The sequence below is a fragment of the Sander vitreus genome, chromosome 14 (genome assembly GCF_031162955.1).
Source record: "Sander vitreus isolate 19-12246 chromosome 14, sanVit1, whole genome shotgun sequence".
Taxonomy (NCBI): Eukaryota; Metazoa; Chordata; class Actinopteri; order Perciformes; family Percidae; genus Sander; species Sander vitreus.
The window spans coordinates 24,591,806-24,604,203 of record NC_135868.1 but is presented as its reverse complement, the minus strand read 5'-3'; the positions used below and the strand labels follow the sequence as shown (position 1 = coordinate 24,604,203).

The 12,398-nt window shown below is 41.3% G+C and overlaps 1 protein-coding gene across 2 annotated transcripts in view; it reads left to right on the top strand.

The window, feature by feature from the left end:
* Nucleotides 1-3,374: 3,374 nt before the first annotated feature.
* Nucleotides 3,375-12,398, top strand: part of col22a1 (collagen, type XXII, alpha 1) — an 86,465-nt gene continuing 77,441 nt past the window's right edge. For both annotated transcript variants that reach the window (XM_078267859.1, XM_078267858.1), the window contains exons 1-3: nt 3,375-3,608; nt 8,302-8,451; nt 8,538-9,104. In XM_078267859.1, the coding sequence (XP_078123985.1) occupies nt 8,361-8,451; nt 8,538-9,104 (658 nt within the window). In that variant the 5' untranslated portion in view covers nt 3,375-3,608; nt 8,302-8,360. The remainder of the gene's footprint in view (nt 3,609-8,301; nt 8,452-8,537; nt 9,105-12,398) is intronic.

Sequence of the window (12,398 nt, the reverse complement as noted above, 5' to 3'; positions counted from 1 at the left end):
ATCAGACCAGAACACAGGCTTTGCACCTGTGAGGTGCTGCAGAGCCAAAGTTGCCAAAATGTTGCCTTCATTTCACCGGGTTTTGTTCCACAGCACACTATTTAGAGGATCTCTTCCAATGCTCCTTCTCAGTTAAAGAAATACTCCAATGAGAATCAAATATCCTCCTATGTGGACTTGAAAGGTGGCTTAGAAAAGATTGTATCTTGCTCCTGCACAGAAGAAGGCAGCTGTAGTCAGCTTGAACCCAGAAACATTTAGGTTAGACCAGGTACAGTTGGTACAGGGGCGCAGTTGAAACACCTTAAATGACTTGTGTGCGCAACAAGCTTGAGCTGTGATTTTTGCTTCAGACACGCGTATTAGCATCCTCTATGATTGTGGGGAATTTGAAATACATGTGCTTCTCCAGTCCGAATATATCGGCAAAAGTTTTTTTTGAAAGGTTAGTTTTTCACTTCTCCAGGTCCCATCCACGTTGAATAGCTTCTCATCCTATACATACGTAAGGAGGTTGGTTGGGATGGTGGATGGGTCAAACCCAGGAGACTGGGGATCATGTCCCGCGTGTTACATTTCCTAAACCAAACTGTTGCTTTCTTGTTTTACTAAACTCAACCGTCCCGTTCTTCTTTACTAAACTCAACCGTCCCGTTGTTGTCCCGTGTCCCGTTATTATTTTCCTAAACTCAACCGTCCGTTGTTGTTTTCCTAAACCCAACCGTCCCGTTGTCCCGCCACGACCTTTTCCTTTGCTTAAGGGGCCGTGTTCATATGACGGAAATTTTTTTCAATTGCGACAGATTTTGAGTTAAGGCGCCGTGTTCATTTCACGGAATTCTGTGAGATCAGGTTGGTATCAAATGTACCAACGTACAATGTACCAATGTATTTTGTTGTTATTTTTGTAATAATTGTTATATTTTTAATTAATATATTATCATTACATGTAGTTAACATTAGTAATTAAACACCTAATGTAAGTCAAAACTGCCTGCGAGCTTCTCCTGACTATACGGTAATTCCTCTACTATGCGACAGTAAGTCGCGTGGTTATAACACAATCGTTAGCCTATTTTTACAAAAGCGTCTGCTACAGAGCCATAACGTGAGATACAAGGTAATGGAGCCTTTTATACATTGTTGTGTTTCTTTAGAAATAAACAATGGACAAATAGAGTCTTTAAACGCTTCAGATGTAAAGTTATTCGCTGTCAAAGTGACGTCAAAATGAATGGCAGTCAATGGAATGCTAACGGCGGGTGATGGCTTGTTAGCATCAAAATGGCGCCATAGGAGCTACGGGTTGTTGATAGACGCTTACCCCCTTGATATTAATGGACAACGCATCCGGTTCTGCGAAGTGCTGCAAATGCGGAAGTGCCTTAAACCTGCATTCTATCTGAATTCCAGCAGGGGGAGACACGTGCGGTTGAAAAAGGAAGACGGTTTCTGTAGAAGTCTATGAGAAAGTCACCCACTTCTCACTTGATTTATTACCTCAGTAAACATTTTCATAATGAGTTTATGGTCTCAATCGCTAGTTTTAAGTCTTCTGCAATACAGAATGATGTTAATTTTTTGAATTATGGTCTCTATGAGATAGAATGCAGGTTCCGCATTGGCTTCACTTTTCAGTGAAACTCGCTTTCTAATCAAAAAAAGACATACATTCTCTGTTTTTTTTCTCAATACGGGACCTTTAATGGTTGAACCTAAGCGCTAGCTTTAAAAAAAAGAAAGAAATGTTTAATCTGTTTAAACACTAATTCACACATGAATGTTTCAAACATATTTTGGACGAAGGGCCTCTTTCTGATGTGGGAGCTTGAAAGCTGGCTGTCAATCGGATAACAGATGGCTTTCTCCAACACTACATGCCGCCCGCAGCCTCTCGCTCACCCTACAAGCTGGTCACCTCTTTACACCCTTTCGCAGGAGGCGACAGACGGTTGCTTAGACTGACACCATCGCTCAGAACGTGCATCTGCCCCAAATCGTCAGCCCACTTCCCATCCACTTCATGCGGAGCCTATACATAGCCTGGCCTGCGCTCACTCTCCTTGGCTCCAAAGGCACTGTAAATATGCCTGGACGTAATGGCTAACTTGTTTGTTGTCCATGACATTCAAATATTGACACTGTGTTTTTGAACATTTTTGGTGGCTCAACAGCTCCACGGCAGATATGGATGGGTTTTCAAATGGAGCAGAAGCATGCGGTGACAGCTGTTGGAGAACTTTAAAGAAGAGAAATTTCAAGCGAGAGAGCTGCCAGTGTGAGACTTGTAATGCGGAGGACTTTAGACAACGCTGCCAGACACTGCAGCTTCCTCTCCTGCCAGGGAGCATGACCACACATGAGAAGGACATCAGTGTACACTGAAAATGTAAATTACAGTCATCCTTGAAATGTGTACATCAAATCAAAAAAACACGTGTAGATTTGCAGGTCGGAAAACTGAAAAACAAACGAAGATAAGTTAGATTTGTGACTACGCATCCATTTGCTTCCAGTTGTTTGCACTGTGTGCTTGTGTGTGTGTGTGTGTGTTTGCTTGTTGTACATAAATAATCACATATACAAACTGGAAATTAGAGAATAAAACGTTCATCATCTCTGGGGAAATTAGGGTATCGCAAAAAAAAAGCACAATGTTTGCCACAGGAAAACCAAGTAGAATTGAAGTAATGGGGGAAAGTCAAATAACAAAAGATTAAGATGAACTAAGAGAAAAAGAAGAAATGTATGTATATATATATATATATATACATTTCATACGTTGTAAAAGAAGAAGAAAGATGTGCGGTCTGGCAGGATTGTAAAGTTGTCATAACAGCAAGTAATATAGATCACAGAGCTGTACTGTACGTCAGTGCAAGGACAGACATTGAACACAAAGCTGCAAGCACCAGTGTTCTGTAATCATTTCCCCAACTTAAATACAGCCCTTGTCCACAAGTGTGTGGCTGGTTGAAGCCAAACGCGGCCCGGCCCACTACCACCAGCCCTCAGGGCGGCTCCGCTGTGGCTATCACCGTGGCAAAGGCCGGACAGTTGAGGCGGTTGCCAAGAAGCCATGCCTTTTTTTTTCTTCTTTCTTTGAGGGCAACACTTCACATGGGTGCAGCCAGAAAGGAGCGAGGGGAAAATAAAGGACAAAAATATCCGGAAAGTTTGTGTCTATAATTGGCTGCGCCTCTCAGCCCTTTTTGTTTTTTATGTGCGAGCGCAGCCCAGTCAAGAACAGTAGAAGCCACTTCATCTCTCTCCCCCCCAGTGAAACCCTACACTTTCCCCTCTGGCAGTTCCCTCCCACTCTGTCCAAAACCCATCCACAAAGTTTCTGAAGTTCACCTCAACTCAGTGTTCAACAACATCGTACACTGGATTGTCACCCTGGATGAAATGGTTATCTCATCTTGATTTTTTTTTTTTTTGGCGTATGCAGGGGAGATATTTTTGGATTATTATCAACAGATAATGATGCTGCCCCGGTACTGATTCAGGGTGTGACTGCTGGAGACAGAGAGAGAGAGAGAGAGAGAGAGAGAGAGAGAGAGAGAGACACACACCTCACTGACGCTGACTAACAAGTGACAGGCCAGGTAAGAAAGAAATCAGCATCATAAAATAGGGCTGGGTATCGCCCAATGATTTCCTGATTTGATTTGATTCGATCACGATTAGGGCTGCACAATTAGTTGCAATTTTATTGAAATCGTAATATGGACTAGTGCAATATCCAAATCGCAGTGGGGCGCAATATTTGTTAAAGGCAAAATATGTGACAAACCATTCTGAATGAAGTATTGTGGTGCTGCAGAGACATCCCGGCCTACAAATCCTATCCTACAGACTACAGAAAACATCTTTGTTTGGTACAGATCCTCGCAAAAATCACACTGTAATGATTTTAATGTTTTAAAATTTAATATTAGTCAGTGAAAATGAGAATAATGATACAAACATGATCATTCCCTTGAATCATATCGCAATCGCAATATCAGTCAAAAATAATCGCAATTAGATATTTTCCTCATATCGTGCAGCCCTAATTACGATTCACAAGTTTGATTTGATTTTTTTTTCCGATGCTCTATCAATTAGGTTAGGGAAATTTCAGCTACAATACCAATTTTGCAAGAATCTCTTTTATATAAAAGAGATTCTTAGAGAACTTGTAACTGTAAATCGTACAAGCAAGAAGCAATCCTCTAATATGTTTTATAATGCACCAGGTTAATGTTTACATTAAGTATTGACCCCCAAAAGTACTTTTTACTCATACATCCATGGTGAAAAGGCATACATGAAGAGGTCGAATTCTGGATTTTATGATTCGATATTGGATCACGTAAACAAAGATCGATTGGAGAATGGATTACTTTGACCCAGCTCCATCATAACAGTTGTTGCTGCTGTCTTCCTCTAAAATACTTATTTATTCTTTAGCCGTTTTGACTTGTTGGCAGAAGGTTATTTTTGTATCCACATGCTATTCAGATGCTCTATCAGAGAACACACTTTTTTTCCCCCCCTCTTCTTCTTGGGTTGCACATGGAAGAAGGAAAAAAAAAAAAAACAGTTTCTGTTTTTTACATTCTGTGAATGACAAACGTGGTGCTTCTGTTATAGACATCTACATCACAGTCCCAGGTCTGCCATTGATAGAGGAAGTGGAAACAGGCGCGATGATACAGAACCCCAGTTTGTACGGAATCTGGCCTCAGGTTCAGATGTTGACTGAGGCAAAGCAGCTTGTTTTTAGCTTTGCCTCGGATACTGTATCTGCTTGTAAAACTGCAGACTGATTTAACGCAGCACTGGGAGAGACACACAGCGCGTATATTCAAATGTAATCAGGGATTAAAGAGAGACAAATCAGAACTTGTTGGACTTGTGCAAAAGTTTTGGGTGAAGAGGATTAGGAGCACGAATCCAAATCATGTTCAGCTGCTTTCATTGGGCGGCTGAGACCTTTTTTTTTTTTTTATCATTGAAGCCTCCCTGGGCTGAATTTTAAATTGGTGCAATTAAAGTGATTCAGCCAGCGTGCCTACTCTGCTCATTAATGGCACCAGTGAAACCAATAAGCAGGAATAGCCCAATGGAAGAATCAGATAAGGAAAGTTGTACGTGGAGGCCAAAGCACTTTGCTTCACCCACAGTAAATAATGCACTCTCTATTTCGCAGGCTGGAAAAGGCAAGGCCACGGTCAACAGGTTGCTGTTATGAAATGGACCATTTCCTGGAATCATTTTCGGCCTCAAATCACTTTCTATTTCCAAATCATACGAGCATACACTCACGTTAATTATAACATGTATTACCTCCACATACTTAAACTTCATTTTAGCCCCCTGGCATTCCATTGACCTTTGTACATGATAACATATTTAGCTTTTTTTAAGATTCTTTTTTGGAGCCTTTTTCCCTTTATTAGATAGTGACAGTGGGTAGACAGGAAAGGGGGGAGAGAGACGCAGCAAAGGGCAGCAGGTCAGATTCGAACCCACGCCGCTGCAAAGGACTCAGCCAACATGGGGCGCATGCTCTTACTGGGTGAGCTAGAGGCCGCCCCTACATATTTAACTTTTAAAACAAGAAAAAAATACTGTTTTCATTAGTTAATGACATAATAGTCTTGCATTGCCAGACCTTCCTCCACTGCGCTGCGGAGGAGGGTCTGGCTAAATGAAGATTATTTACACAGCACAGTGCAACTGGATCACACAGCTGCTTAGCTCTAATTCATATTATTTAATATACCCCCATTATAGGATTAGCTTGACTTCTGGGAAAATACACATATTAGCTTTCTTGCCGAGAGTTAGATGAGAAGATCAGCACCGTTCTCACGACGCGAGAGTAGCATCAATCCTCTCACCCAACGCTCGACAAGACAAGAAAGCGAATAAACGTATTTCCCCAATTCCATTAAGCACATTCTCCACAACAGCCTGTAGCTTTGGATGCCACTCGACTCGAGAAAACAAATACATTAACAGACTAATTCAATGGGAATGTCAGAGAGCACAGAAAGGCGGTGAAGGATGGTGAAGAACTTTTCGGAAAACACACGGGACTGGTATTATTGCTTTCCAAGATGTGCATAACTCAGACTTTCCTCAACCTCCCCCAGTGACCCCCCGCAATGGCACACTCCCCCAGTTGGGATGAGTTCATGTTATGGCTACGGTCAGTGACACATCAGCCCTGAAGGCAGGCATCGCAACCACTGGTGTACAATAAGAGCAGGAATAGTTTTGTGTTTATACAGTCATGTGAACAAATTAGGACACCCATGCTAAAGTTGACTAAAAAGAGGAATACAAAAATCATCGTTAGGAAATTGATCTTAATGCCTTAATTAAAAAAATGAGGAAAAATCCAATCTTTAAGTACACCAATTTTCTTTGTGAATGAATAATGTATCTTAAATAAATAAATGTTCTTCCTTAAAATACAGGGGCATAAGTAAGTACACCCATATGTTAAATTCCCATAGAGGCAGGCAGATGTTTATTTTTAAAGGCCAGTTATTTCATGGATCCAGGATACTATGATCCTGATAAAGTTCCCTTGGCCTTTGGAATTAAAATAGCCCCACATCATCACATACCCTTCACCATACCTAGAGATTGGCATGGTTTTATTTCAGTTAGCCTAATAGCTGGTTTGATTTGCATTGAGAGATGATTTTATGGAAAGTACCCCAGTTGATTTGCCTACTTCGCCTACTTATGGTGCGTTCAAATCAACTCAGAAGTGTTGTAAGTGTGGGGGACAGAGGGCACCAACATGGAAAGTGCGGGGGGGCATGTCCCCCTCCGTACCCCGTGTCCGCTACGCCCTTGCACCCAGGCACAACAGCCACAGACATGAATCTAACAGAGACAGGCTCATCGGCTCTTTGCAACATGCTGGTGGATCAAAGCTGCACAAAGTTTATTTGATTAATGGATTGATTGAAATTTTTTTCGAACATGTAAAAGAAAAACAGAAAAAGGTCATACAGAAAATAAGAATATTACACAAAATAGAAAGCATAGAGATACACGAATAACAAACATGTCCTAAAAGGAGTGGGAAGAAGTATACACTTAATCCCAACCCTTCTCTATAAGTCATTGTTAGTTATTTAACAAGTTTCCTCTGTCATAATTCTTTTGTTAACTCATCCAAATATTTCAAGTTACTTACCAAGTATCTTACTAAGTAGCATATATTGTTTTCATTTTCTCGAAGATTAGTATTAATGTATTTCAGTATGAAAAATATAAATGTATTAAGAAATTACAAAAATGAATAATAAAAAATAAGTTAATAAAATACAATGAAAAAGGAAAACTGAGAGAACAAATAATTATCTAAATAAATAAATAAACAATAAATAAACAAGTGATTGTCAAAGTTATCACAGCTTCAAATGACAACTAGAGATACCTGCATTTCAAACTTTAAGGTCTGGAGAAAGCATTCAGTGCAACATCAGCGCACTCTTAACTTTCACTGTCTTGTGGGTGGAGATGGTAAAAAAAAAAAAAAAAAATTGAAAAAGCTGGTCAGCAACTTCCAACAGTCTTTGGTGAGTCCAGTTTTCTCTGGCTGGAGTGTTCACTTGCTGCTGTACAGAGATGTGTATTTCAGTCTTAGGCTTCAATTATCGCGTCCTGAGAATGGAGAACATTTCCTGCCAGCTTCCATTCCAGAAAGAAATTTAAACAGGGGACAATAGACATACTGGACACTAGGGGGGATGAGATAGAGAATTGTTTCCTTGTTGAAGCCCCAGTTTGTTTTACACATAAAGTGCCAAAAGGAATCTGAAGTCAGCATGCCACCAGTCTCTTGTCAATATGGAGATGTGGCAGCAGCATTTGAAGGATGCCGCCACCAGTCTCTTGTGTGCTACATCCACTTTGGTTTCACTGTTGGAGAGACATAAGCACAAATCCTGTTTGCCAGGGGACAGCTTGGCAAAAGGGATTACGATTCTAACATATCTTATAGTTCTGTTGTACATATAATAATAATAATAATAATAATAATAATAATAATAATAATAATAATAATAATTTTATTTTTTAAAGCATTTTTCTAGACCCAAAGTGCCAGGGACAGATACAAAAACAAAACCCCTAACCATAACCCTAAAAGAATTAAACTAGTAAACCATTAGGCCTTAAAGCTTGCAGATCTCTTCAGAGATCCAGACATTTACAACGTGACTGACTGGAGTGTCTGCTGGAGGCCATGTCATAGTATTGTTGATGTTTCCACTGACCTTTCCACAGACTGGACAACTTGATGGTGGTAATAAGCTAAACAAAACAGACCCAAAACCAAGGCAGAGATGGAATTACGACTGGGATTTAGGATCACCCTGGTCTTGGTCATCCTGGCCTTGACTCTTTCCGGCGAGGGAGTGGAAGCACAGAGGGCAGGTAAGACCATTAAGATTGAATATCTTCGGATACCGAGCTTATATTTACTGTATGTGACTGAATCCTCCTGTATTTACTTCCGACAGGATGTAAAAATGTCCACTATGACTTGGCGTTTATCTTGGATACCTCATCCAGCGTTGGAAAAGAGAATTTCGAGAAGATCAGGCAATGGGTGGCCAACCTTGTCGAGTCGTTCGATGTGGCGCCAGACAAGACGAGAGTAGCCGTGGTTCGCTACAGCGACAGATCCACCACAGAGTTCACCTTGGGTAGACACAGGACCCTGGAAGATGTTAAGCGAGCTGCCCGTAACATACGCTACCTGGGGGGGAATACAATGACCGGGGATGCTATCAGCTACACCACAGCCAACATCTTCACGGAGCGGAACGGAGCCAGGCCCGCAGCCAGAGGTATTCAGAGGGTGGCCATCCTTCTCACAGACGGCCGAAGCCAGGATTATGTTCTGGAGCCCTCAAATGAGGCTGCCAAAGCTGGCATCAGGATGTTTGCTGTGGGCATCGGGGAGGCGCTGAAGGTGGAGCTGGAGGAGATCGCCGCAGAGCCAAAGAATGCCCACGTCTTCCATGTGACAGACTTCAATGCCATTGACAAGATCAGAGGCAGGCTGCGGAGGAGGCTGTGCGAAAGTAAGTAAGCCGTCGGGCCCAGTGCCAACACATCGCTCACACTGCATGCCACATGGCTTCTGTTTGAAGCCTCGCTCTGAAGAGCTTGCCTCACCCTGAACGTGCAGTTAATCAAATTAGACTCTTATTTTAGCCGTTTAAGCGCTATGTGGAGGAAAGACCCGAACCACAAAACCCCACCCCAACCACAAAGAGCTGTGGCACATGCATACAGTGCGATCATGATTGACTGAAGATGAAGCGTGCAAGGGGGGCTGTTGCAGAAATTGGCTTGTAGATTCTACCCAAGACATTTCTGTGGTGTAGCTGCCTTTTTGACTGCTGCTTTGGTGCAGAGGTGTTTAGCACTGGAAAGCTTGTCTTAAGCTAACCTCAGTGGTTTTTCCGCTAGTGTGCTGAGAAAGTCTTTCAACACAGGCCCACAGGCTCAGGAAGTAGTCACCAAATGTATTAGCTAAAATAGGCCTAACAGCTTTATGTTAGCTGTGAGGAGAAATGGAGAACTAAATCTGCATGTGAATGTTTTCATGGAGAAGATGGATGCTTTGCACTCCAACACAAATTCCTGCCTAAAATTAGCCAGACAGGAAAGAAAAGGATGCCATAAGTCTTAGCCGCAAACAGTAAATGCAAAAACGGAAAAAAAAGACATGATTACATGGTTTAGCACACAGATGAGCATAGTCAAACTCTCAACTCTCACAGTAATCTGGCTCTAAATTGTCAAGTTTGACATGGCAAACTTCTTCTGAAGGAAGTGTTGATTCAGACAAACACCCTTATTCTTTTTTTTACGGCTGTTCTCATGGACCATTCGTACATATAGCTACGAAAAGTAATGCACTGTAATTCATATGTATTTCACGTGTTTATTGCTGTATGCACCACATTCACTGCTGCTGTACGAGACGGCGACGATCTGCGGAAACTCAGGGCTTTCAAACTTTTTTCTAATCTTAACTAGTTGTAGTTTTGGTGCCGTTGCCGCATGACGCTCACCTTTTGTCGGTTAAACATAACTGCAACAGCCACTGTCACGACCGCCCCCCTCACAGTAACCCCTAAGCCTGTACCCGGCTCATGGTCACCTCTTATCGGCTAAATTTAACTGTACAGACCGCTAAACTTAACTGTTATGGGACCGGTCGCCACGTGACCCGCAGGCGGTCACCGTCATTTCGTAGGATATCATACGAATTGTTGTGCATAAGTTTCCGTACGATATCATACGAAAAAGATCATGAGCATAAGTTGCTCATATCATTTTTCAGAGTGATACTGGTGCAAGGGGAAGCATGGGGCTTCATTTTAAAGCCATGGCCTTTGAACTTGCTCCTTGACTCCATATATTTTCAATCTGTCAACTAGTAATGTAGGTTATATATTGTAAAGTATGCCGTGCCGAGTTTAGAGCTCTGTAGAACTAACCGAAGGCTAAATTTACGCAGACAGAAAGTTCCATTGTTTTCTTTCTGTAATCTCTCAAACCATCCAGAGTGAGTCTCTAAGTATATCAGTGGTCAGCACAACTGGCTCACAGAGCAATGCGATGTTATTTTCACCCAGAAAATTATAGCTCTAATGTTTCAAGTGGGTCAAGTGCAGCTTCTCCTTGTCAAATGTGTTCACCTTTTAATCTATAGGTTTAAAATGGACACTACTTATTTTGTACTGCACCGATTCACTAGAGCATGTGTGGCCTCGCTTACTAATGCATAGGATTGTACACCTGAACTTACATGATCACAGTGACAGAGAACTCTAACATTAAAGCTCTTTTCTAACACCTGCAGTGTGTTTAAAAAAAGTAACACATGCTACACAGCCACAATGATGACAGGTAATGCGGGTAATAGTAAGAGAAATAGTAAGAATTAAAAATGTATCAGATCCTGGCTGCAAATAAAATGGTGGTTGTTAGGTGTGTACTACTCAAGCTTGTGCTGAAACTATGAACCTGTCTGAGACATTAATTTCCAAAGTCAGGTTTGACATTGCTTCCATTTTAACTCAAAGCCAGATCCCTAAATTATAGCTCTAGGGCCAGTGCAGGGAGTAGCTCAGCTATCTAGCATGCTACCTAAGTGACAGGGCTGTGCAACAACACTGCCTTTAAAAAAAGAGTGACGCACTTCCATTCATTCACAGATTGGTACTTTTTGGTAGACTTGCTGGCTTTATAAACAAAAAAAAACCAAGTATCTTTTTACTGCGATCTTCAATTATCACTTTGAAAAAGACTTTTAAGACAGACGAGAAAAACAAGACTCCTTTAATTTCACTGCTAAACAAACTGAAGACGGACACAAACAAGGACAAATTATACAGCTGGAATTAGAAATAAATCATGTGAAATGGAGATAACACCAGTTTTTTTAAGTGTATTAATAACAAGAATGCAAGTGCTGACAGTTAAATGAGCTACTTGGATTTTCTTATTAGGCATGGTCTGGGCTTTGAATGGAGCAGACAAACAAGCCAAGCTGTCCTCATGATGGACACCACAAAGGTTAAAAATTCACTCTGACAGGATGATTTTTATAGCTGTGAGTTAAGCAAATTGCAGGGTCTGATAGTAGATGTTTGACACATACTTGATCTGTTAGGGAAGTCTCACTGTGATATTTTGGGCCACAGATATTATTTAGGGCTGACAGTCACGACACGGACAAATTGTTGGGCTGATACTAGGTTTAATGAGAAGTTCCTCTGAACAGATTGATTACAAACTGATGACAGGATCCTGATTTGCTGTCGTACCTCATCAACAATGTGAAAATGTATCTTCCCATGTGGGACCGGGTGAGGAGCTTCTATTCAAATTCACCTTGTCAGTTGTAAAATGAATGGAGGCGAGCAGATCAAAGTTATTCTCAAACACTGATGAGATTTGTCTCGATAGATCTGAGATTTAATTAGTGGGGATAGGACATTTTTCTGTGTTGCAGCCCTGCTATTTAATTTAGATTGATAAGTGGAATATATTCAGACATAAAAGCGTTACCTAATGCAGCTGTAAAGGGTTGGGTCACCCAAATGACAAAAAAAACATGTCCTTTCACTTGCCTCTTGTGGTATCTAGACATGCAGATAGTTTTGGTTTTTATTTACCCAGATTTCATACAAAACTCAAATGCAATGTAGGTAATAGAAATTGTGTTTATTGTGCTCACATTGAGAAACTACATTTAGACAAGGCTAAGGGTCTATAGCCATGCTAGCAGCTCTGTAAGGCAGAGCAATGCATTGAGCTTAAAGGTCCAGTGTGTAACGTGTTTAGTTGTTCATTATCTA